Source organism: Lepidochelys kempii, chromosome 23 (assembly GCF_965140285.1).
Source record: "Lepidochelys kempii isolate rLepKem1 chromosome 23, rLepKem1.hap1, whole genome shotgun sequence".
NCBI lineage: Eukaryota > Metazoa > Chordata > Testudines > Cheloniidae > Lepidochelys > Lepidochelys kempii.
Window position 1 is genome coordinate 10,905,953 of NC_136402.1, and position 25,236 is coordinate 10,931,188.

Consider the following 25,236-nt stretch of genomic DNA (forward strand, 5'->3'; position numbering starts at 1 on the left):
TGCAGAAGATTACCAAGAAACAGTGGAATCTTCATCAATGGAGATTTTTAAGGACAGGTTAGACAAACACCTGTCAAGGATATTCTAGCTATACTTGGTCTTGCCTCAAGGCTGTTGTGGGTACACTAGATGACCTCTGGAGGTCCTTCCCAAGCCTATGTTTCTAGGATTTTATGATTCATTATTCAAGCCCTTTGCTTTGACCACATCTCCCTGTGGAGAAAGTGGGACGTTTTGGTAGTATTTTTTTTATGAAAATATGCATGACTCTGTTTCCACCTTCACTTTGCATTGTCATGCTCTGGGTGTGAAGGAGTTAATTCCACTTCTGGGACAGGGGAAGTGATGACTCTCCCAGTAATGTAGGCTTGTCTAGATTGGCATGGATACATTATCAAGAACTGTCTACATACGAATGGAGCGCCTGAAGACCTAGCTGTGACAGGCACGGCAATTTCCTGCAATATCCTGGTCACACCTTATTGAATGAAATTCAATGTCTTTGGAGTCCATTGTATGAATTGTTTATGCATCCATGCGGAACAGGGCCTGCATGTATTGCCATGGGGAAGGGTAGTTCCTTCAGGAACTGAGAGCAGTGAACATTGCTTAGGCAAATTTATTCATGTTGTAACACCGCCAGAAAAGCACCACGACCTGCAGAGCCTCGCATACACCAATGCAAACTGGGTTCTCCAAAGACCAACAGATACAGAAAGGATTTTTGGATCAATAGCCTGAATTTAAACTGACTCATGCCCTTCCTTCTCATCAAGAACACAGGAATTCTGGTCCAAGAGGGGCCCAATCCTTAGGGAAGGGTCGGAGAGACTTTGGCCTCCTGAGGCCCTGTACAGGGGTGCTGGAACAATTTATGTAGTGGGGGTGCTGAGAGTCATCAAACCTGTCAAGGTTCCTTCCCCACTCTGAACTCTAGGGTACAGATGTGGGGACCTGCATGAAAACCTCCTACGCTTACTTTTACCAGCTTAGGTTAAAACTTCCCCAAGGTACAAACTATTTTACCCTTTGCCCTTGGACTTCCACTGCCACCACCAAACTTTATCTGGGTTTCTGAAAAAACGTAGTTTGGAAACGTCTTTCCCCCCAAAATCCTCCCAACCCTTGCACCCCACTTCCTGGGGAAGGTTTGGTAAAAATCCTCACCAATTTGCATAGGTGACTACAGACCCAAACTCTTGGATCTTAGAACAATGAAAAAGCATTCAGTTTCCTTACAAGAAGACTTTTAATAGAAGTAAAAAAGGAATCACCTCTGTAAAATCAGGATGGTGAATACCTTACAGGGTAATTAGATTCAAAACATAGAGAATCCCTCTAGGCAAAATCTTAAGTTACAAAAAAGACACACAGACAGAAATATTCATTCTATTCAGCACAGCTATTTTCTCAGCCATTTAAAGAAATCATAATCTAACGCATATCTAGCTAGATTACTTACTAAATTCTAAGACTCCATTCCCATTCTGTCCCTGGTAAAAGCACCACCCAGACAGACACAGACCCTTTGTTTTTCTCCCTCCTCCCAGCTTTTGAAAGTATCTTGTCTCCTCATTGGTCATTTTGGTCAGGTGCCAGCGAGGTTACCTTGAGCTTCTTAACCCTTTACAGGTGAGAGGATTTTTCCTCTGGCCAGGAGGGATTTTAAAGGGGTTTACCCTTCCCTTTATATTTATGACAAAACCAAACTGTAAACCCTACATATGATGGAAACCATTGCAAGCCAGGAGGTGTGGCAGCATCCCTGGTTCCAGCACCTATGGCCCCATAAAACTGAGTGTGCGTCTTCTGAGTTTGTAATCACAGGATAAACCAGGGGTGGGTAAACTTTTGGCCCGAGGACCACATCTGGGTACAGAAATTGTATGGTGGGCCATGAATGCTTACAAAATTGGGGCTGAGGTGTGGGAGGGGTGAGGGCTCTGGCTGGGAGTGCGGGCTCCAGGGTGGGGCCAGAAATGAGGAGTTCAAGGTGCAGGAGGGGGCTTCGGGCTAAGGCGGGGGGGTGGAGTGCAGGGGACGGGGTGTGAGGGCTCCAGCTGGGGGTGCGGGTTCTGGGGTGGGGCCAGAAATGAGGAGTTCAGGGTGCAGGAGGGGGCTCTGGGCTGGGGTGGGTGGAGTGCAGGGGGGGTGAGGGTTCCAGATGTGGGTGCGGGCTCTGGGGTGGGGCTGGGGATGAGGAGTTTCGGGTGCAGGAGGGTGCTCCGGGTGGGAACCAAGGGGTTTGGAGGGCAGGAGGGGGATCAAGCGTTGGGCAGGGGGTTGGGGCGTGGGGCAGGTGGCTCAGGGGTGCAGGCTTGGGGCAGCGCTTACCTTAAGCAGCTTCCAGAAGCAGCGGCATGTCCCCCCTCCAGCTCTTACATGGAGGCGCAGCCAGGCAGCTCTGGTGCGCACTGCCCCGTCTGCAGGCACCACCCCCACAGCTCTCATTGGCCATAGTTCCCAGTCAATGGTGGGAGGCACTTGGGGCAAGGACAGCGTGTGGAGTGGTGCCCCCTGGCTGCCTCTACGTGTAGGAGCCAGAGGGGGACATGCTGCTGCTTCCGTAAGCCGCACTAAGCGGCCTCCGACCCTGCTCCCCAGCTGGAGGGCCAGAGTGGGAGCTCGAGGTCCGGATTAAAACGGCTGATGGGCCGGATGCGGCCCATGGGCTGTAGTTTGCCCACCCCAGGATAAACCCTTGGGGTGGATGAAGAAATGCTCACCAGCCATAGAGCTTGTTGGAGTTGCAGCGATTGCTCTTTGGTGAGCTTATTAGCAGGCATGTAAATTCTTTTACTGTTTCAATAAATACTTTCTCTGTACTGCTTTCTCCTTAAGAATTAATGTGCTTGCTTAGACAGAGCTGGGTGCAATTACACTAACCTGTGGGCAATTACACTGTTTACCATCTCTGAAGAGAAGGCAAGGCAGGCCTGCATAGACAGTACGTCTTGCTGGGGAATTCAGAGCCGAGGCAGGGGATAGTGCAGCCTGGAAAGACCCTTGTCAGGAGGCAGTGAGACATGTGTCACTGCCCAAGAGAGGTGACGGCGGGGGAACTCAAAGCCGGAGAGTGGGGGCCCTTAATGGATCATAGGCAGGGAATACAGGTGCAGTACCAACAACTGGACACGAATACGTAATGACTAGGAGACCAGGGAAGCAGAACATGGGAACCCTAAGGAAGTGGAACCTGGGACAAAGGGACTGGGTGTGAACAGGACTTTGCGGCTGCCCAGGAGGGCACAGGGACTGGAACAGGGGAGAGGGAAGGAGAGAGAGACAGGAACTTGAGGACAATTTGGAAAAGCTGGGCAGAAGATTCTGCCAACATACATTTTGATTTGTTTTGTTTCATCAGACTAACCTAATGACTCTTCCGTTCTGTATTCCAGTTGTTTAATAAAGGCCAGGTTCTTCTTGTGATGCTGCCAGTACCTACTGGTTACATCTCCTGAAGAGGGAGAGTGTCCAACAGGAATCTGAAATCATGTGGACTCCCTGGAGAGCCACAATGAGAAAAATGGGTGTTGCCACCAGGAGGCCTGATCTCTCAGGCTACTGGGGAGGGGCTGGATGGTGGCAAGCTGGGGTGGGGGGAGGATTGGGGCAAACAGCACCAGTGAGCCAAGATATCTGGGGACAGTGGGAAGGGGGGGTTCCATGGAGTAGGTGCTATAAGGAGTTGGGGTGCAGTGGGGTGCCGGGAGCAATGGGACAGTGCTGGACCAGAACCTCAAGAAGCTGAGAGGGTTGGTGATAGTGAGAGTAAGGAGAGGGTGGCAGCTGCTCCAGGAAATGGGGTGCTAGCAAGGGGAGGGGAGAAGGGACACTTTTTTTGGCAGGAGCTCCTGGGACTCAGGAGCAAGGAACACTTGGGACAGTGGGAAGGTGGGGTGGAAAGTGGTTGGGGAGCAGGAAATGTGAGGGAACTGGTAGAGAGAAGCACTGAGGACAATAGGAGTGGAGGAGAGAACACAAGAAGTGGGTGTTCCTGGGGCCCCAGGAGCTGGGGAGAGCTGACAACAGCAGGGAAAGGGAATTGGGTGTCAGAGTGAGTGACAGGGCTAGCTGTATCTTTATCCCCTTCCTGTTCTCTATGAGCTCCCCGCCCCCGCCCAAGGTGTTCGGCCTCTGGTCTTTCCATCTCCTGGAGTGGAATTACACAATTTCCCACATCCTAGACCAGGCCCTGGGTACAATGCCATGCTTACTTACAACCATGCTTACTCAGCAGGTCAGGCTGACTGCAGACACCTTTGGGAGTCTGGATCAGTGTTGTACAGTGCAGCCTTCTTCATAAGAATGACCATTTGGGTCAGACCAATGGTAGCCCAGTATCCTGTCTTCTGAGAGTAGCCAATGCCAGATGCTTCAGAGGGGATGAACAAAACAGGGCAATTACTGAGTGATCCATCCCCTGTTGTCCAGCCCCAGCTTCTGGCAGTTGGAGGTTTAGGGAAGCCCACAGCCTTGGTTGCATCTTGTCAAATAGGTTCATGGAGGACAGGTCCATCAATACTCATCTAAATTCATTTTTGAACCTAGTTATTCTTTTGACCTTCACAACATCCTCTGGCAAGGAGTTCCACAGGTTGACTGTATGCTTTGTGAAGTACTTCCTTATGTTTGTTTTAAACCTGCTGCCTATTAATTTCATGGGGTGACCCCTGGTTCTTCTGTTATGTGAAATTAAATAACACTTCCCTAGTCACGTTTCCACATCATTGATGATTGTAAAGACCTCTGTCATATCCCTCCCATTGTCGTCTCTCTTCTAAGCTGAACAGTCCCAGTCTTTAACATTTTTCCTCCTACAGAAACTGTTCTATACCCCTAATCATTTTCATTCCCCTTCTGTTTGCCTTTTCTGATTCCAGTATATCTGTTTTGAGATGGGGTGACTAGAACTGTATGTAGTATTCAGAGTGTGGGTGTACCATGGATTCATATGGTGGCTTTATGATATTTCTATTTTATTATCTTCCCTTTTCTGATTGTTCCTAACATTCAGTTAGCTTTTTTTGACTGTCACTGCACATGTAGTGCAGATGTTTTCAGAGAACTATCCATGATGACTCCAAGATCTCTTTTTTTTGACAGGTAACAATTAATTTAGATCCACTTCATTTTGTTGAATCATTGGGATTATTTTTTCCAGTCTGCATTACTTTGCACTTATCAATATTGAATTTCATCTGCCATTTTGTCACACAGTTTTGTGAGATCCCTTTGTAACTCTTCACAGACTTCTTTGGACTTAACTATCTTGAGTAATTTTGCATTATCTGCAAATTTTGCTACCTCACTGTTCACCCCTATGTGAGATCATTAATGAATATGTTGAACAGAAGGTCCTAGTACAGATCCTTGGGAGACCCCGGTGTTTACCTCTCTCCACTCTAAAAATTGACCATTTATTCCAACCCTTTGTTTCCTATCCAGTTACTGAGCCAGGAGTGGACATTCCCTCTTATTCCATGACTGCTCACTTTGCTGAGTGCAGACACCTTTGGGAGTCTGGGATCAGTGATGTACAGTGACAGTCTTCTTCATAAGAATGGCCATGTTGGGTCAGACCAATGGTCCAGCTAGCTTGGAGTGGGAGCTTGTCAAAGGCTTTGTGAAAGTCCAGGTACACTGTATCACCCTTGTCCACATGCTTGCTGATAACCTCAGATCATTCTAATAGATTGATGAGGGGTGATTTCTCTTTACAAGAATTGTGTTGACTCTTCCCCAATATACAATGTTCTTCTATGTGTCTGATAATTCTGTTCTTTACTATAGTTTCAACCAATTTGCCTGGTGCTGAAGTTAGACTGACCCGGTGGTAATTGCCAGGATCGCCTCTGGAGCCTTTTTTAAAAAATCAGCATTATTTAGCTATCTTCCAGTCATCTGATACAAAGGCTAGTTTAAGCAATAGGTTACATACCACAGTTAAAACAATAAGGAGTCCTTGTGGCACCTTAGAGACTAACACATTTATTTAGGCATAAGCTTTCATGGGCTAGAACCCACTTCATCAGATGCATGGAGTGAAAAAAAGCAGGCAGGTATAAATATACAGCACAGGAAAAGATGGTAAAGCAACTCCCAAGTGTGTGGGGGGGGTCAGTGCTAATGAGGCCAATTCAATTAGGGTGGATGTGGCAACTGCTGGAAAATGGGCCACATCCACCCTAATTGAATTGGCCTCATTAGCACTGACCCCCCACTTGGTAAGGCAACTCCCATCTTTTCATGTGCTTCCCTGGGACTAAGGTTCAAATTCTGTCCCGGGTAGTTTTTGTAAAAGTCAGGGACAAGTCGTGGGCAATAAACGAACATTCACGGAAGCCCATGACCTGTCCTTGACTTTTAACTAAAAATACCCTGGGGGAGGGGGGACAGGGACTAAGAGTTGGAGCACTGCTGAGGGCTGACCTCTGGCAATTGCTCCAACCCCACCGCTGCTCCTGCAGCAGGGGCTGACCCAACTCCGGTTGCTGCTTCAACCCTGTGGCCACTACTCCAGTGGTCAGTGTTAGCCGACGGCCAAGGATGTTTGGTGAGGTGCCAGCTATGCCCGTTTATACCATCCATGACTTTAACCGCTAGGACGCACTGTCCCTTCGCGGCGGGCAGCCCGGGCTAGGCTGACGGATGCCCCAAGGTCCTAACCACCCGTGACTTTAACTGCTAGACCTCAGAGCTCCTTCGCAGCGGGCAGTCAATACTGACTGACAGGTGCCCCAATGGCAGCACTAAGAGCCTCTCCACACCCGTGACTTTAACTGCTAGAGCTCAGAGCTCCTTCGCAGCGGGCAGCCAGGATTGACTGACAGGTGCCCCAAGAGTTTGCCCCGTGGAGGCGGCACAACTCAACGCTAGCTCTTAGTACTCTCACCTAATGGCCAGGCTTTAGAGCCAAAACGGCTGAGGTTCTTTAATTGTGTTGGCTGCTTTACAGTAAACCAGAGAAAACAAGTCAGGCTTATGCATAAATGGTTACCAAAATTTATTAAGCTAGATTCTAATCATGTGGTTACAAAATTGCTAGTGCCTACTTATTTAAATGTAGAGATGTTACACACACAAACAAGTTACAAAACTGAAGCCACAATCCCAAAGAAAGAAAACAAAGTATAGAGCTCTATTTCAAAATATGTGTACACTAAAGATAGGAGATCAGGTGTGGGTGCTTCTTACCCTCCTTGCATCTCTCGATTCCAGCGGTGCCAAGCCAGGATCGGTCACTCAATTCCGCGGAAAGACGAATAAGGGACAAGGCGTAGGGACCCTCTTAGCTGCAGAAGCCTTGGGAGGCTGTCACTTATCTGACCAGCAGATAGATAGTGAAAAGCACTCAAAAATCATGGTGCTGTAGGTCCCCTACTTATACCTCTGTACTCCTTTATTCTCTTTCTCCTTTCTTATGCCAAATTGAGGCTGGTCTGTCGGGGTGACGCCAGCTTTCGCAAGAGTAGTTTACACTTGCAAAGGAGAGAAACAATAAGTGTCGACTACTGGACATTTCTTTTATGAGGGTAAATATTTTCCCACCTAGGATGTTGGTGTGTGTGCATCACGCTATTTAGTTGGGGCTAAGAGCCATGTCTGTCACAGGGCCTCTGCCTGCTGTGAGCTTAATCGTCGTATCTGTTCCCAGAGGCACATTGTAGCAGCACACCTGTGCTTTCACAGCTTCAAAGGCTGTGCTGGAATATATGTTAAGTGCCCTGTTCCTGCTTCCTCCTGTGTTTCCAGCAATGCTGGTCTGAGGGTGGGTGGGGGGGGGGGGGCTGGCTGTCTGGCTACAGTCAGCCCACCAGCCAGCTTCTCAGGTGGCCCTGGGGCTGACCACTGGCAAGCTGCTCCAGCGACCCCGGGGCTGACTGCTGGCCAGCTGCTCCAGAGGCCCAGGGGTCTCTGCTGTGGTGGCCTTGGGGCTGACTGCCAGCAGCTGCTCCAGCCCCACCAGTTCCAGAGGGGCTTACCAATCCCAGAAGCTGCTCCAGCCCTGCCTCTGCAGAAGAGGTCCCAGAAAGTCATGGATTCTGTGACCTCTGTGACAGAGCCATACCCTTACCTATGCCTCACCCTTTGTCTCTTGGCCTCTTTCTGTCTCAGTCAGAAGCAGTTCCAGGGTGATTTTCCTCTTACTAACGTCCTCACCTTCTGGCCCAGAGAGTTACCTTCTCTGTGTCTTAGGAGCCTCTTTGAGGGGGAGTGTCTGGCTGTGTGTGTTCCCAGCACAGATGAGGATAGTTAAATCCCTCATAAGCAGAGAGCTTTCAGTGCCTGGGCATCTGTCCCTGGGATTTTATGGCTTTACAATGGACTGGGGTTAAAATAATGGAACATTTTTGTGACAAATATCTCAAGAGTTCACTTGATCTCCCTTGTTTTCTTTCCCCTGGGCAGGATTTCCAGTTTCCAAACTTGATGTGATCTCCCAGCTGGAATGGGAGGAGGAGGAATGGGTCCCAGATCTCCAGGGCTCAGGAGAAAGAGAGACCCTGAGGGGCAGAAGCACAGGAGCGGAATCATTCACCCCGACTGACTTATGTCAGTAGCTCCCTCCCTCACCTGCCTTCATCCTGAGTGTTTGCATGGGATGTGGAGGGAAAATTGCTCCCCTCTTCTCTCCCTTAGTTGGAAGAGTTTGAGGGAATCATAGAAGTGTAGGACTGGAAGGGCCCTCAGTCAGTCATCTAGTCCAGTCCCCTGCATTCATGGCAGGACTAAGTATTATCTAGAGCAACCCTGAAAGGTGTTTGTCTAACCTGCTCTTAAACACCTCCAATGACGGAGATTCCACAACCTGCCTAGGTAATTTGTTCCAGTGCTTAACTGCCCTGACAGGAAGATTTTCCTAATGTCCAACCTCAACCCGCCTGTGACAGGTTGTCCCCCCTCCCCTGGGTGCCACCTGATGTACTGGAGTACCACTGAGCCCGCTGGTTCCACCAGTCTGGGTTCCCTTACACTGACCTGGCGAGCCGGGCCGTCAAGCCTCCTCCAGCACACGTGCAGGCAGGGCCACACCCAGCTGCAGAAAGACACAGACACTGAAATCAGCTGTGCGTGGAAAGACTCAGCTCAGGAATTGGACTAGATGACCTTCTGGGGTCCCTTCCAACCCTGATATTCTATGAATTGCCCTAAAGCACTCAAGTGCACACCCCCTCTGGAGTGTAAACCCAAAATTATATTGTCTTGCACTGCACAGAAAACTACAGCGTAAGCTCATGAAATTCACTCCCTCCCACTATGTGGAGGAAGATATGCACAGCTTTTTGCCCGCCCCCCGCCCATTATGAATTCCACAAACTGGTATATAGAAAACAAAAACAAGTTTACTAACTACAGAGGATAGATTTTAAGTGATTATAACGGATCAAAGTAGATATTGAGCAAATAAAGCAAACACACAAACTAAGCTGAACACGCTAAAGAAACTGGCTGCAAGTAGTGATTTCTCACCTTAAATATTGTTTTAAGCAGGTTGCAAAATTTCTTTTAGACAAACTGATCTTGCTTGCCGTTTAAAACTCCAGATATTCCTTTCACAGGCCAGATACCTTCTAGCCTGGATCCAGTCCTTTCTTCCCCAGATCAGTCTGAGGTGTTTTTAGCAGTCACCTTGGGTGGGGATTCAGTGAAGAACTGACCCTGATTAACTCACTCCCCAGCCTTAAATAGGATTTACATATGGCGGGAATCCTTTGTTTCCCAGTTTGATCCCCACCCCCTACTAGTGGAAAAATATTAGCAGTCCAAGATGAAGTCCAGTACCAGGTGACATGATCACATGACCCTGCAGTGTCAAAGCAGCATCCCAGGAAGCTCCTAGGAACGTGGGAGATTAGCATCTTCAAAGTCCTATTGTTCTCCCTAACGACCCATTGTCTAACCAGCCAGACTGATTGCATTTTGTCTGGTGGGCATTCCCCAGGTGCAAACCCACTTGAAATTGTTACATAGTCAATATTCCTAACTTCAGATACAGAAATGATAAATGCATACAAATAGGATAATCACATTCAGTAAATCATAACCTTTCCAATGATACATCACATGACCCATCTTGCATAAAATACAACTTAGTAATGCCATAGTCATATCACAACAATATCTCTATGAAGAATATGGGGCATAGTGTGACACCCCCTTGCTGCAATTTAAGCCCATTGCTTCTTGTCCTAGCCTCAGAGATTCAGGATAACATTTTTTCACCCTCCTCCTTGTAACAACTTTTATGAACTTGAAAACTGTTATCATGTCCCCTCAGTCTTCTCTTCTCCAGACTAAACAAACCCAATTTTTTTCAACCTTCCCCCATAAGTCGTGTTTTCTAGACTTTTAATAATTTTTGTTGCTCTTCTTTGGACTTTTTCCAGTCTGTCCACATCTTTCCTGAAATGTGGCGCCCAGAACTGGACACAGTACTCCAGGTGAGGCCTTATCAGCATGGAGTAGAGCAGGAGAATTACTTCTCATGTCTTGCTTTCAGCACTCCTGCTAATACATCACAGAACGATGTTTGCTTTTTTTGCAACAGTGTTACACTGTTGACTCATATTTAGCTTATGATCCACTATGAAACCCACATCCCTTTCCGCAGTACTCCTTCCTAGGCAGTCATTTCCTAGTTTGTATGTGTGCAACGGATTGTTCCTTCCTAAGTGGAGTACTTTGTCTGTATTAAATTTCATCCTAATTACTTCAGACCATTTCTCCAGTTTGTCCAGATCATTTTGAATTTTAATCCTATCCTCCAAAGCACTTGCAACCCCTCCCAGCTTGGTATTGCCCGCAAACTTTATAAATGTACTCTCTATGCCATTATCTAAATCATTAAAGAAGATATTGAACAGAACTGGACCCAGAACTGATCCCTGTGGGACCCCACTCGTTATGCCCTTCCAGCATGACTGTGAACCACTGATAAGTACTCGCTAGGAAAGGTTTCCCAACCAGTTTTGCACCCACCTTATAGTAGCTCCTTCTAGGTTGCTTTTCCCTAGTTTTTGTATGAGAAGATCATGTGAGACAGTATCAAAAGCTTTACTAAAGTCAAGATATACTACATCTACCGCTTCTCCACCCCCATCCACAAGGCTTGTTACCCTGTCAAATGTATGCTCTATACCATTATCTAAACCATTGATGAAGATACTGAACAGAACCAGAACCAGGACTGATCCCTGCAGGACCCCACTAGATATGCCCTTCTGGCTTGACTGTGAACCCCTCATATCTACTCTCTGGAAAAAGTTTTCTAAACAGTTATGCACCCACCTCATAGTAGTTCCATCTAGGCTATATTTCCCTTGTTTGTTTATGAGAAGGTCATGCAAAACAATATCAAAAGCCTTATTAAAGTCAAGATATACCACAGCTACTGCTTTCCCCACATCCACAAGGCCTGTTACCCGGTCAAGGAAAGCTATTAAATTGGTTTGACATGATCTGTTCTTGACAAATCCATGCTGACTGTTACTTATCACCTTATTATCTTCTAGGTGTTTGCAAATTGATTGCTTGATTATTTGCTCCATTTTCTTTCCAGGTACTGAAGTTAAACTGATTGTCTGTAATTCCCTGGATTGTCCTTATTCTTGTTTCTATAGACTGGCACTCTGGTCTGGTCTACACTACAGTTATCAGTATAACTACATTGCTCAGGAGTGTGAAATATCCACACCCCTGAGTGACACAGTTATACCAACCCAACTCTTTGACAGTGCTATGTCAACAGAACTCCTCCATGAAAACTCCTTTCATGAAAACTGAAACAAAAAAGGCATTTAGCACTTCCAGCATTTCCACATTTCCTATTAATTGTTTTTTCTGGGTCTTCCTCTTGCTCTCAGATCAGTTCCTGATTTATTTCCTCAGCTCTCAAGCTCTTAGAATATCAGGATTGGAAGGGACCTCAGGAGGTCATCTAGTCCAACGCCCTGCTCAAAGCAGGACCGATCCCCAATTTTTGCCCCAGATCTCTAAATGGCCCCCTCAAGGATTGAACTCACAACCCTGGGTTTAGCAGGCCAATGCGCAAATCACTGAACTATCCCTCCCTTATTTTGGTTCTCCCCTTTTCCATCCCTGCTTCTGAGGCTTTTCTCTCTCTGTTTCCCAGCAGGTGATGGGATGGTGAGCGAGGATGCAGAACAGAATTCTCAGCAGGAAGATGCTGAGCAAATGGAACTACACAAAACATTATCACAAAGATCTAAAGGGAATGTGTCCAGGAGCCAGGGGCAGGGAAAGACCCTGTGAAAGTCAGCACAGGCCAGGAAGACAGCTGGGAAACCAAGCAGGGGAGAAAGTGGATAAATCCAGTAATTGTCAGGGAAGTCAAAAGGGCCTCAAGGAAAGCACAGCCCAGCAGAGGATCCCCAGAGGAGAGACAAACAACACATGCATTGAGTACGGGGAAACCTTCAGTTGCCACAATGGCCTTATTGGACTGGAGAGACTCCACACAGGAGAGAGCCCCTATGAATGCTGGGCATGTTGTAAAACCTTCAGTCCGAGCGCAAACCTTTTTACACATCAGAAAATCCACAAGGAATGAGCACCTATGAATGCTGGGCATGCAGTGAAACCTTCCCTCTGCGCTTACTCCTTATCGCATATCAGAAGAGCCACACAGGACAGAGAACATGTAGGTGCTTCTAGTGTGGGAAAAGCGTCCATGAAAGCCCAGCTCTTTGTCAGCAGAGAGTCCATCAGGAAGATAAATACCCCAAAAACTTGTCTAGAGCTGACAAAAGATTGTTTTGCTTCAGTACATTTGCTCAGTGCCACATAGTGACCTTTAAGGCTGTTTGCACCATTTGTGTCACTCTCGGGTCCCCCAGATAATTTGCCCACTGTTGCCTTTTGCAGCTTCCCCTTCCCTGGGGTGAATCCCATGGTCCTTTCTATCAACTCCTTTGTCCTATGAGTCCTATCAGGAATGTCCATCAGCCACAGGTGGGAGAGATAAGGATGACCTCAACTAACTACATGGGTCTCCACAAGGATTTTCCGCAACTGTAGCTGGTTTGAGTTAGATATCCCGTTGTAAAAACCCACAACTTCCTGCAATAAAGGCATAGCCCATTTATAGTGGCTGGGGTACCTAGCATGTTTCCTCATGACCCAACCTAACCTCCATCATTTTCCTAGTCTAAAGAAACCCATCGTATCTCATTTCTACTGTTCCTCCCATTGCTTTCGAGTCACCAAGTTCCCCTCTTGGGACAGGTTGTCTCATTCCCACTTGCACTGCCTGGAGCTGAACAGAAATTCTTCTGTATACCCTTTTTATAATTTAAAATCTTTTAAAATATAACAAAGAGCAGGAACAGAGGCAGGAAGAAAAGTGTAGTTTCAGTCTCAGTGACACCTGAAGGAGATCCCTGCCTTCCCCATCACCACAGCAGTGTTACCTTCTGTCGGAGGCATGTGGAGTTTATTTTCTTCACATCCTACCTTCCACCTCCCAAGCATCATATAATGTAGTCATAGGCAGTGGTGAGCTGGACCCGCGGGAACCGGCTGCTAAATTTTGAAGCAGTTTTAGAACCGGTTGTTAAAAATTGTTAGGAAAAAAATGTTATAAAATGATCTTAAAATGAATAATCTTAATCTTATAAAATGGTGTAGAAAATAATAGGGCAGAGGTCGGCAACCTGCAGCACACCTGCCAAAGGCAGCACGCGAGCCGATTTTTACTGGCACGCTGCTGCCGGCTGGGGTCTGCTGGCCCCACTCAGCCCGCTGCCTGCCTGGGTGAACGGAACTGAGCGGGGCCGGTAGCCGGGACCCTGGCTAGCAGGAGCCGGCGGCCGGAACCCCAGACCAGCGGTGGGTGAGCCGCTGCCTGTCTGGGGTTTTGTCCGCCATCCCTCTCAGCCCACCGCCGGACTGGGGTTCCGGCCGCTGGCCCCTTGCCAGACGGGGTCCCGGCCATTGGCCCCCACTTAGCCTGCTGTCATTCTGGGGTTGCATCAGGGGCTCATGTAAGTGTAAATTTATAACTGGCACGTGGGAAACCTTAAATTAATGAAGACTTGTAATACGGTGTACAAAATAAACTTCAAATGCAAAGGGACACAGAATTCTAGCAGTTAAAGAGCCATTTCTACAACAGATAGGTCAAGATTTATGTTGCTATGCGCGTGCGCATGTAATGTCGTCGCAGGCTGCGACTCGGTCGCATCCAAGTTTGTCCTGACGCAAGACAAACGTCTCGTTTATTATTTTATTAATAGGGGTTGCACTTGCCTCGTTCGTGCACTTGCTCAACTGTTTTCTATACAATTCAACATGACCAGTGAGTCATAGTTGGTCTGTCGGTTTCTAGTTAAGTGCATGTGATATTTCGGTGTGTAATGCTAACTGGACTGTTATTCGAAGATTAAAGTTTTCTAGTCAATATTATTTACCCTTCATAATGAAACGCCAGAAAAGCATTAGTGACTGGTTTTCCACGAAAATGACAAAATCATTAGTCAGAAGTTCTCATTGTGAAAATAATGATTTAAATACTGAAAACGCTGACGACAATAATTTTGGTGATGAAAATATCTTAAATGTTGAATCATCTGAAAATGTGTCCGCAATGGAAGAGGATTTACATGATTGAGAAAAGGTAGCACCCGATGGTTGGACTTCCGAGCAGGCACAATATTTTTAAAAGAAATATAATGGGTTGATAATGGAAGGCAAAAAATGTGGCTGTCCCCACTGTGCAAATACGTCACATTTGGGGGTCCTTGGCGGAAAATCTTGACACATTTCTTCGGCATGGCGGAAGTGTACTATTCAAGCCTCTGGAGCTGATAAAAAAGTTCAGCAAGCTTCACTAAGAAGAAAAATGAAGGAACATTTCGAATCAAGCTCTCATTTGATAGTTATAAATATTTTAAATGAATCTAAAAAAAACCCTCTCACTACAGTGAGTTACTGAAAAAAATAAAGTTACTGAAAAAAATCTTGCAATAAGGAGCAAAAATTTCAACATAGTTTACAGCTTAGTAAAAAGAAACCGACCAATGTCAGATATGGAGGATGAAGTAGAGCTACAAATTAAGAATGAAACTGATTTAGGGAACTGCCTACATTCTCGATTTTCGGCCATCAGAATCGTAGAGCATATTGCTGAATTAATAAGAAAACAAATTTTTAGTAAAATCATTTAAAACAATTCAAAGATTTGTATTATTATTATTGATGAAGCTTCTACAATTTCAAGTAGAACTGTGCTTGTAATTCTTATAAAATGTGAATTACAAGATTCTTCACCAACAATTTTTCTCGATTTAGTGGAATTAGAATCAACAAAAGCAGAAAATATTTATAATGCTTTGAGAAATATGTTAACTGATACAGGATTTGACACAGAATATTTAAAGAAAAATTTAATCGGATTCTGTTCTGATGGCGCGAGCAGCATGCTTGGACATAAATCTGGAGCTGCTACAAGACTCATTCAAGATTTTCCAAACATTATAATTTGGCACTGTTTGAATCATCGGCTACAACTGGCTTTAGATGATGCTATAAATGATATCAATGAAATAAGCCATTTCAAGATTTTTTTGGACAAGATTTATGCAATTTTTCATCAGTCAAATAAGACTCAGTTTGAACTTAAACAAGTTTCTGAAGAACTATATATTGAAATAATCAAAATAGGCCGTGTTTTTGGTCCTCGATTGGCTTCTTGTAGCCTTAGAGCTGTCAAAGCGGTCTGGAGAGCTTATCCAGCTCTTTATATTTATTTTTCCAAAAATAAGAAATTTTCTGGCCTGGAAAAAAGATTGAAAAACAAAGAATTTTTAAAAGACTTGGCATTAATGATTGACATTTTGGATGAACTTGCATTATTATCAAATGCACTGCAAGCGAGACAATTGAGTTTAACAAAGGCAGATAAGCTAATCAAACGAATGATTGATTTTTTCATACAATTAAAAGATAGTTTGGTATACATGAAAATAAAATTAATGAAATGATAGAAAGTGATGCTTTTAAATGCATAGAGTCTGAAGGTAAAGTAAGGTTTAAATCACTGCCACGAGACAAAGTAATAGAGTGTATTATTGAAAAAATGAAGGGAAGATTATTAAACGAAAATCACATTAAATATAAAGAAGATAATTTAGGTCATTCTAGTAATACACCTAAAATAGTTGAATATTCAATGTTATGGATCCCACTTCATGGAATATTGAAGAAGTCAGGTTACCTTGGAAATCAGGAGAAGAAAAAGTGCATGAATTAAACAAATTCATAAAATTTGTAGTCGATTTCAATGATTTTCGTGACTATGTAGAGAATAACATTCAATCAGAACATCTTCCTGATCTGGAAACAATAAAGAAAGCAAAGCAAATTATGAACACAATTGCAATTAGTTCTGCAGAAGCAGAAAGAGCTTTTCCGTTGATGAATATTATTTATAGTAATAAAAGGGCGAATTTAACAATTACACATATCTCAAGCTTTATGACCATCAATTTGTTGGGAAAACCACTAAGTTCCTGGAACCCAATACCATATGTTAAAGCATGGATGAGAAGTCATCGATCCACATTAGATACCAGAGTTCATGTATCCAACACCAAAGATTATGGAGAAGATCAAGAAGCCATTTGGAAATTACTACCTAATTAGTAATAATGTACTTAAATATTCTTTAAAATATTGCTTGTTGCATTGTATACTTCAACATGAATATATTACACTTTTTATTTTTAATAACTTAAGTAGTTCACATGTAATATTTTAAAATACAAGAATATTTCATTACTAGGCATTTCATTATTAAATACTATTATCATTTGCTTACTCATACATCTCTTCTTTATATTTTCTTCATTTCAGACTTTGAACTAGGCAAGATGCCCATATGTTTCATTTCCAAAGAGGTTGTGGCTCTGGGCCTACTGCAGGTTACTGCTGAAGATATCGCTTAGCTAATCCTATGATTTGGAGAATGCTGCCCCTAACTATGCATATGTGGAGGAAATAGAAGAGTTGTGTTTTTGAACTCACCCTTTGTAGTTGCTGTAAATGTGTATAAAATGAAATGTGTTGAATGAGATAGCTGCAGAAAAATAACAATTTTTGAATAGAAACTCCACCTCTGGGAGCTTCTAGACCTTCTGATCCAGGCCTGTGTCCAGTTCCTAATTTAGACCTGTGCCACCCAATTAAAGAAATAAACCAGGAATGTTTGTAGAAGCCATTCCTCACTACCACTGCTGACCATTTGGGTGGCTTGGTAAAGGATTCTATTTCAGAGAAGTGTAAGTTTACCCTGAACAAGGCCAAAAATTTGGCAAGAACTCAGGTAGAAATAGCAGGAACCTAGTTGTTGGTTTACACCCCAGACAAGGAAACTATGGTGAACTATGGCCCAGGTAAAACTGTTTTTAGAACCACTCCCTAGTTCATTGGCATTAATTACAGTCACAAAGGATGCCATGGTTAGATTGTGAACAATTATTCTTTACCATTTGGATCCAAAATTTCATGTGGCAAAGAGAGAAACAGTTGATTCCTTCAGAGAACATTCCTTCCCTATGGATCCTATGGTTGAGAGTGTTTTGTTTCAGTGAGCCTGGCTGTTTAAAAAAGCCGGCGCTCCACGAACCAGCTGAGCGGCGGGGAACCAGCTGAGCAGCGGAGGACAGCAGAGCAGCAAACAGCAGGAGTTTGCCAGGGATCTGTGCTGGTGAGTATCTGGGTATCTGAGTGTGTGTTTGGTGAGAGGATCGGAGTGTTTGTAGTGAGGGCAGCTTGAAAGTTTGAGTGAGTGCTTGATTGGTTGGCTGAAAAGGGCGGGAGTTGGGAGTGTTTTGTTTCAAGTGAGCCTGGCTGTTTAAAAAAGCCAGCGCTCTGCGAACCAGCTGAGTGGCGGGGAACCAGCTAAGCAGCGGCGGACAGCAGAGCAGCAAACAACAGGAGTTTGCCTGGGAGTTCGCCTGGAGTGAGCCCACTGAGGCTTACACCCTAACGACTTCTCTGAGTAATTACTGCATCTCCTGAGGAAGCTCATAGTAGGAAGGTAATATGGATGGGAAGTGTTCAACTGTTGTGACCTGCACTGGATGTGCTATGTTTGTCTTTCTTCCAGAGGACAGAAGCGACTTTGTGTGTACAAAGTGCAAGCTGGTCTCCATATTGGAAGAGAAAGTTCAAGGTCTGGAGCAACAGGTATCGACCCTGCGTTGCATAAGAGAAACTGAAGATTTCCTGGACAGGCGTCAGGATATGCTTCTACAGGCACAAGGTTCTGAAGATTCAGAGCAGGCTGCCCAGCGTGGACAGGAGGACAGTGAAGAAATCTGGCAACATGTGACCTCCAGAAGAAGAAGGGGGAACGTCCAGGTACCAGAAACGCAGATACAGGTAAGTAACCGTTTTCATGTTCTCTCCACAGGTACCATTGCGAGGAGTGGCCCAGATGATACGTCTGGGGGAAGGGAGCAGAAGGAGACTCCACCAGTTGAAAGGCATGAGATGCACTGTCCTAAGGTTGGGGGTTCCACGACCACCACTCCCAAGAGAAGGAGGCGGGTGGTGGTGGTCGGGGACTCTCTCCTCAGGGGGACTGAGTCATCTATCTGCCACCCTGACCGGGAAAACAGAGAAGTCTGCTGCTTGCCAGGGGCTAAGATTCGCGAAGTGACGGAGAGTCTGCCGAGACTCATCAAGCCCTCGGACCGCTACCCCTTCCTGCTTTTCCACGTGGGCACCAATGATACTGCCAAGAATGACCTTGAGTGGATCACTGCAGACTACGTGGCTCTGGGAAGGAGAATAAAGGAGTATGAGGCGCAAGTGGTGTTCTCGTCCATCCTCCCTGTGGAAGGAAAAGAGCTTCTCCCTCTTTCAAGTAGAGATAATAAAGGTCCACTCCTACCTACCTCATGGTGGGTGGAAGATGGGGATCCACTGGAGAGTGCCACAAGGAGTAGTGCATAATATGAGGTGTCCTATCACATTTACTCAGATCAGATTATGACATGATAGAATAGCTGAAATAGTCTATTTTATTTGGATTTTCTTATCGAATTTTTGAGATTTAAGTGTCTCCTCTTTGTGTGCAACAAGACAATTTAAGACACTGTGACAAAGAGGAGATGCTTCTGTTTTGCAACAAAACATCCCACTTGTTATGATTTCAAGAAACAAACTGGCTTAGTCTGAATGGGATTTTCTGACAGAAACGGTTTCAATGAAATTTCCCCACATCTCGATTCCTGGGCTCTATCCGTGGCTCTGGGGGGTTTGTTGTCGGTTAGAACAGGAGTCAGGACTGATGGCTTCTCTTTCCGGCTCTGCCACCACCTTGCTGTGTAGGCCCTTGGGTAGGTCACTTCCCTTCTCTGTACCTCAGGCTCCTCCCCATCTGTCCAATGAGAACAGGGACAATTCTAGAACTCTGAGCAGTCAAGAGCCTGAGTGAGATAAGGGGCATCAAAGCCCTCTGTTAAGGAGAAAGGGGAGTTTCACGATGTTTCGCACCAAGGAATTCTAAAGTTTGCTAAAATGTCTAGTCTGCGGAAACAAGAAATGGTTGGGGCCAAATTTTTTAACCATTGCCTTTTTTAAAGCCTACTCAGGGATGTGAGTCCCTGTCTTTTAGGTACCTGGGGTTCTTTGCCAGCAGGAGAGAAGAGGTTCCTGCCTCCAGTTTTGTGGCCTTAACAAACCAGGTGCTGTGCCCCAGTTCTCATCTGAGATCCCTGAAAAAGAACATCTTCCCATCCATTAACAAGACAGGACCTATCTTTAAAAGTGGAATAAAGAGAACCCTGGGACTTACAAACTAGCTAGCCTCCCTGGAAAGATCCTGGAATACATTATTAAACAATCACTTTGTCAGCACCTACTGGATAATTTGGTTCTTAGGACTAGTGAGCATGGATTTGTCAAGAACAAATCATTCCAAACCAATCCTATTTCCTTCTTTAGCCTAGTGGAGGTGAGTAAACAGTAGATGTGATCTATCTTGGTGTTACTAAGGCTTTTGACAGTCCCATAGGACATTCTCACAAGCAAACTAGGGAAATGTGGTCTAGATGCAATTAGTGTAATGTGGGTGCAGAGCTGGTTGAAAGCCCATACTCCAAGAGCCCTTCTCCATGTTTGGCTGTCCAACGGAGAGGGTGTACCTAGTGGGTCCAGCAGGGATCAGTCCAGAGTTGTGTACTATTCAATATTTTCATTAATGATTTGGAAAATGGAGCGGAGAGTACGCTTCCAAAATTTGCAAATGACACCAAGCACTTTGGAGCACAGGATTGGAATTCAAAAAGCCCTTAGCAAATTGGAGAATTGGTCTTCTTGAGCCAAACTCCATGGCTGGGCCCCTCTCTATAGACTGGGCTGAAGTGAAACCCCAGAGCCAAACACTCCTCCTCCCGGGCAGTGCGCTCTGACCTTTAATGGTCAGATACTACTTAGCACTGTCAGAGCAGCTTTTGCTGGGGAATTCTCCCAGCACTTTCCAATAGCGGAAAGTATTAAATCCCCATTTAACTGCTGGGGACAGAGCCATAGAACGGGGAAAGAAAAGGAGGACTTGTGGCACCTTAGACACTAACAAATTTATTTGAGCATGAGCTTTTGTGAGCTACAGCATCCGATGAAGTGAGCTGTAGCTCACGAAAGCTTATGCTCAAATAAATTGGTTAGTCTCTAAGATGCCACAAGTCCTCCTTTTCTTTTTGCGAATACAGACTAACACAGCTGCTACTCTGAAACCTGTCATAGAGCGGGAAGCAACTTGCCCAAAGTCCCACAGGAAAAGGAAAACAACCAGCAATGGAACCAATAGGAAACCCAGCACTGGAACTCAGGAATCCTGACTCCCAATCCCCTGGTCCAGTCCCTGTCAAAGGCAGGGGGAACGGACATGAGGGCCTGGTTATAATTGCCAGCTCTGGGAGGGAGTGTGCAGCAGTGGTTAGTGAAGGGGCCAGGAAATAAGGACTTCTGGGTCCCATCCATGGCTCTGACACTTGGGGTGACCCTGAGCAAGTAGCTTCCCCTCCCCAGGCCTGTTTCTCATCAGCCGGGTTGGGGTCGCAGTCCCTACAGCCCAGGGGGGCTGGGAGGCTCCAGGAAGGTGTGTAAAGTGCTGGGATGTCAGGATCCTGGAGGTGCTGTCACCTCCGCCCTAGGGCAGTGTTCTGCACCCCCTGCTGCAGGCCGAGTTTCTCCGTCCCTTGGCAATAAGACAGACTCTTGTTTTCACAGCCAGTCGACCACCCAGTGTCATCACCCTGTCTGCTGGCTGGGCAGGGTAACTCCTCAGGTCACCACTACCCTCTTCAGCCTGCCTTGGGCTTGGAGAGTGAGGAGAAGAGTGAGGGACGACACTGAACATCCGCCATCGATCGCTCCATCACCTAGAGCAAGTGAGTGGCATTAGGGTTCCTCTGTGGCGTTCCCTGTCTGTCTGGGGAGAGGCAGAAAGAGAGGCAGAGAATCTCTCCCAAAGGAGATTGGATTTGCAAACAGCCCCCAGGAGCCCCTGGCTCTCAGACCAGAGAGTGGCTTCTCCAGAGCCATCTCCAGTGTGTTTGGAAAGGTCCCAGCAATGGGGCTCCCAGCCCTTCCCTTGTGGGAGACTGTTCCCCAGGCTGAGAGTCTCTGAGCTGGGCCAGACCCTGTGAGCTGCTGAGCATGGAAATCAATGGGAAAAGAGGGGGCCCTGACTTTGCTATACCTAGGGACTTTGAAGTGGGGAATGGTTTCCCAGGAGAAGTCCAGACTCCTGGGTTCTGTTCCTTCTCTTGCCTGGGCAGGGGGCGAGGGGAGTGTGGCCTGGGTTGGCAAGAGGGAGCCGCTTGTCCAAAGTGACCGATGGTCTTTGTGACTGACCCCACTGCTCGAGAGGAGGAGACTCCCCAGTTATTGCAGCACCAGGAATGACGAGGGGGAAAGCTGGGAACAGATCGTGCAATGAACTCCTGCCAGTGTGTGTAGCTTGCACTCCCTGCACTCCTGGGGGGGGGCAGGGCCCAAAAGGCTGGTTAGTGAGAGGCTGCCTTGACCCCAGACTCACGCCTACGTCCCGCTCGGTTCCAGGATGGCCAGGCTCCTGAGGGTGTTCAGGAAGAAGGCTCTGCAGGTGGCCCCAGAGCCTGAGGGAAGCAGCTGCCATTTTCCCCAGGAGCAGAGCAGCCCCTCCGTCCCTGCTGGCGGGGAAGGAGCTCCCTGCCGGGCCAGGAGGTGGACATGCCCAGCCTTCTGGCAGAGGGAACCCACTCCCGGTGCAGGCACTGAGGTGGCAGAGGCAGTGGCCAGGCCAAAACGGAGCAGGGCCAGGATGCGGCTGGGCAGGCAGGACCCAGCCCAGGAGCGGAACTGGGCAGGGTGGCTCTGGGGCTTGTTGTGTGGGCAGCAGCGGCCCCAGGAGTCCAGCCCTGATTCCCAGCACGAAGCATCACCCTGCCCAGCCACTGAGGTCCTTCCAGCCTCCCCAGGGCAGGAGGTGGAGGTGGAGGATCCCTGTCCCAGCACCAGCAACAGCAGCTCAGCCCGCTCCCCATGTGTCACGGAGTCCCTGGGCGATGCTCTGGAACTGCTCCCCATGAAGCCAGTCAGGACTCTGGGGTAGTCGCCTTTCTGTGAGCAGCCTGTCTTCAGGACACACAGCTCACACAGCTTCCACCTTCCTGGGTCTGACCTCAGAGCATTCAGCATCCTCTGCCCCTCCGTGCGCCTCCCCCCAGTGAGTCCGCTCAGGCGGGGCTCTTGGGGAAGCCAGAGGGTCCTGCACCCCAACTTCGCAGTCAGACGTGACTCTCAGCCAGCCAGTAAAACAGAAGGTTTATTAGACGACAGGAACATGGTCTAAAACAGAGCTTGCAGGTGCAGAGAACGGGACCCCTCAGCTGGGTCCATTTTGGGGGGCAGTGAGCCAGACAACCACGTCTGCACTTCACTCCATGTCCCAGCCAGCCCCAAACTGAAAACTCCCTCCAGCCCCTCCTCCTCTGGGCTTTGTTCCTTTCCCGGGCCAGGAGGTCACCTGATTCCTTTGTTCTCCAACCCTTCAGCTCTCACCTTGCAGGGGGGAAGGGCCCAGGCCATCAGTTGCCAGGAAACAGGGTGTTGGCCATTCTCTGTGTCCAGACTCCTGCACACACATGCCCTCTAGGGCTCTGCAATGATCATATACCCTTACTCCACCCCCCAGATACCCAAGAACTGCCTAGGGGAAACTGAGGCACCCCCACACCACCCAGAGGGAACATCAAGAACAGTCCCACTTCGTCACACCATGGGACAGCAGCAGCGCCTGGGACTGGAGCAGCAACCAGGCCAATGGACGCTTTTGCTTTGTTCCAGGTGAGGAGCCAGGCTGGGCTCAGGGTGAAGAGGGGGCTGTGAACACTCTGGGCCCAGGCCCCTGCCTATGGGGGGCAGATCCCCAGCCCAGGTGTCTGGCCTGAGCCACGTGAACCCCAGTGACACAAGATGCTGCCACTTTGGTCGTTGGTGCTCCATTGGGTGGAAGGTGGTGTGGGGAGCACCTCCCAGGGAGACCAGGACAGTGTGTGTGTGGAGGGTCTCTTTGCTATGGACTCCTGAAGGAGTTGGGGGCTGAAGGCATCACTGAGGTGGGGAGTGTGGGGCCGATCTGCTCTAGGTCCATGAGGTGGGAAGGGGCACATTGCCCCGCCATGCCCCTGTGCTTCCCCTGAGGGGCAGCAGGGTGACGCTGTCCCCTTCTCTCTCTGGTGCAGGGACTGCCAGGGTCTCGGAGGAGGAGGAGGAGGAGGAGGAACGGGTGGACATGGTCACAGAGGAGGCTGCTCTCAAAAACATCCAAGAGCAGCTCCAGGGCCGAGAAAAGGTACAAACGTTCCCCAGCTGTGCTGGAACCGAGATTGTCCTGCTCCTTCCCAGCATCCCAACCCCCTGCAGAGGGTCTTGGCCCTCATAAGCCACCACCCCTAATGGGGACCTTTCTCCTCCATGATCTGGGACTCCCAAGGTGGGGGTGTTTGTCACACGCCAGCCGGGATCTCCTCCCCTCACAGGCACTGTCCCAGTTCCTGACCCTGCTTGGGTAAGAGTCATGGGTGATTTGGACAATGGGCAGGTCCCCACTATCCCCCATTCAGGCCTAAGTCCTGCAGCTTGTGTGGCTGGGGCAGGGAGGTCCCTGGCTAACTGGCTCTCTCTCCCCTAACGCCACTCCTGATGGGTACAGGATGAGGCCCAGCAGCTCACGTTCCTGCACGCCATCTACTCCGCGTGTCTCACTGCACACCAGAGAGGGCAGGACACGCTGGAGCCGCACTACTGCAAGGTGGCTATGGTGGAGAGGATTGTGGTGAGCGACACATGGCTCCTGGCAGCTGGAGGGTGGACAGAGACATGGGAGGGGCAGGGGTCTCTCCGGGCCGATGGTTGGGGGATGGCTGGTGCTGGAGGGGCAGCTGAGGGCAGGGATTGCTGGGGCTGAAGATTGGGGTGAAGAGACGGGAGAAATAGTGGGCAGGAATCGGAGGAGCGGGAGGCAGGTGTGAGAGATCCTAGTGGCTGGGTGGGGTGCTGGCTGTGTAATCTCATTGGGAAGTGTCAGTGAGGCCCGAATCTCACACGCTCCTTTGTCTCCTTTGGGTTTCACAGGAGCTCATTGAGGAGCTTCCTGATGACTCTCCACCTGGCGCCGTCCTGGCCAACTCCCTGATTGCTGTGGGCAACCTCAGGTACCAAGACCCTCTTGCCCGGTTCCCCTAACCCCGGTGCTGCTCAGGCCCAGGACTGGGAGTCACGGCCCCTCCCACTCCCAGGTCACCTCCTAAGGGTGACTCCTCTGGCAGAGGTTCCCTCTCTCCTGGCTCGGCTGTTCTTTTCACTCCAGTGACAGTGCAATGGCTCTGGGGAGAGGCTGACTCCCAGGATCAGATACAGGAGGGGCAGCCGGGTCCAGGGAACAGGCGCTATTCCTGCCCTGCCACTGTCTGTCTGGGAAACCTTGGCCTTATCATTCCCTGGCTCGGTGCCTCAGTTGCCATTCTCTCCAACCTCTGCCTATTTCCCTGCAGTTTCACGTCCCTGTTGGTGCCACTCCCACCCCTGCACTGCACAGTCTAATACCTGCTCCACTCTCTCTTGCCAGCACCTGCCCTGGACACCTGCCCTGACACCTGCCCTGGAGCCGGAGCTGGAGACCCACCTCCTTCGCGCTGCCCTTCTTGCCGTGTTCACACT

General features: G+C 48.0%; 1 protein-coding gene and 1 pseudogene across 6 annotated transcripts in view; both read left to right on the forward strand.

The window, feature by feature from the left end:
* LOC140902050 (uncharacterized) overlaps positions 1–18,196 on the forward strand; it is a 32,323-nt gene extending 14,127 nt beyond the window's left edge. For 2 of the 6 annotated variants that reach the window (XR_012155990.2, XR_012155991.2), the window contains exons 5-8: positions 8,413–8,556; positions 12,137–12,664; positions 16,876–17,728; positions 18,131–18,196. Coding sequence is in view for 1 of the 6 variants with exons in the window: in XM_073321672.1 (XP_073177773.1) it covers positions 8,413–8,556; positions 12,137–12,276 (284 nt within the window). In the remaining 5 variants the exon portion in view is untranslated. Of the gene's footprint in view, positions 1–8,412; positions 8,557–12,136; positions 14,498–16,875; positions 17,729–18,130 lie in introns of those variants that run through there. The other 4 variants (XR_012155992.2, XR_012155993.2, XR_012155994.2 and 1 more) reach the window with 4 other exon arrangements.
* On the forward strand, positions 14,314–16,665 carry LOC140901843 (E3 SUMO-protein ligase KIAA1586-like; annotated as a pseudogene).
* Positions 18,197–25,236: the final 7,040 nt, after the last annotated feature.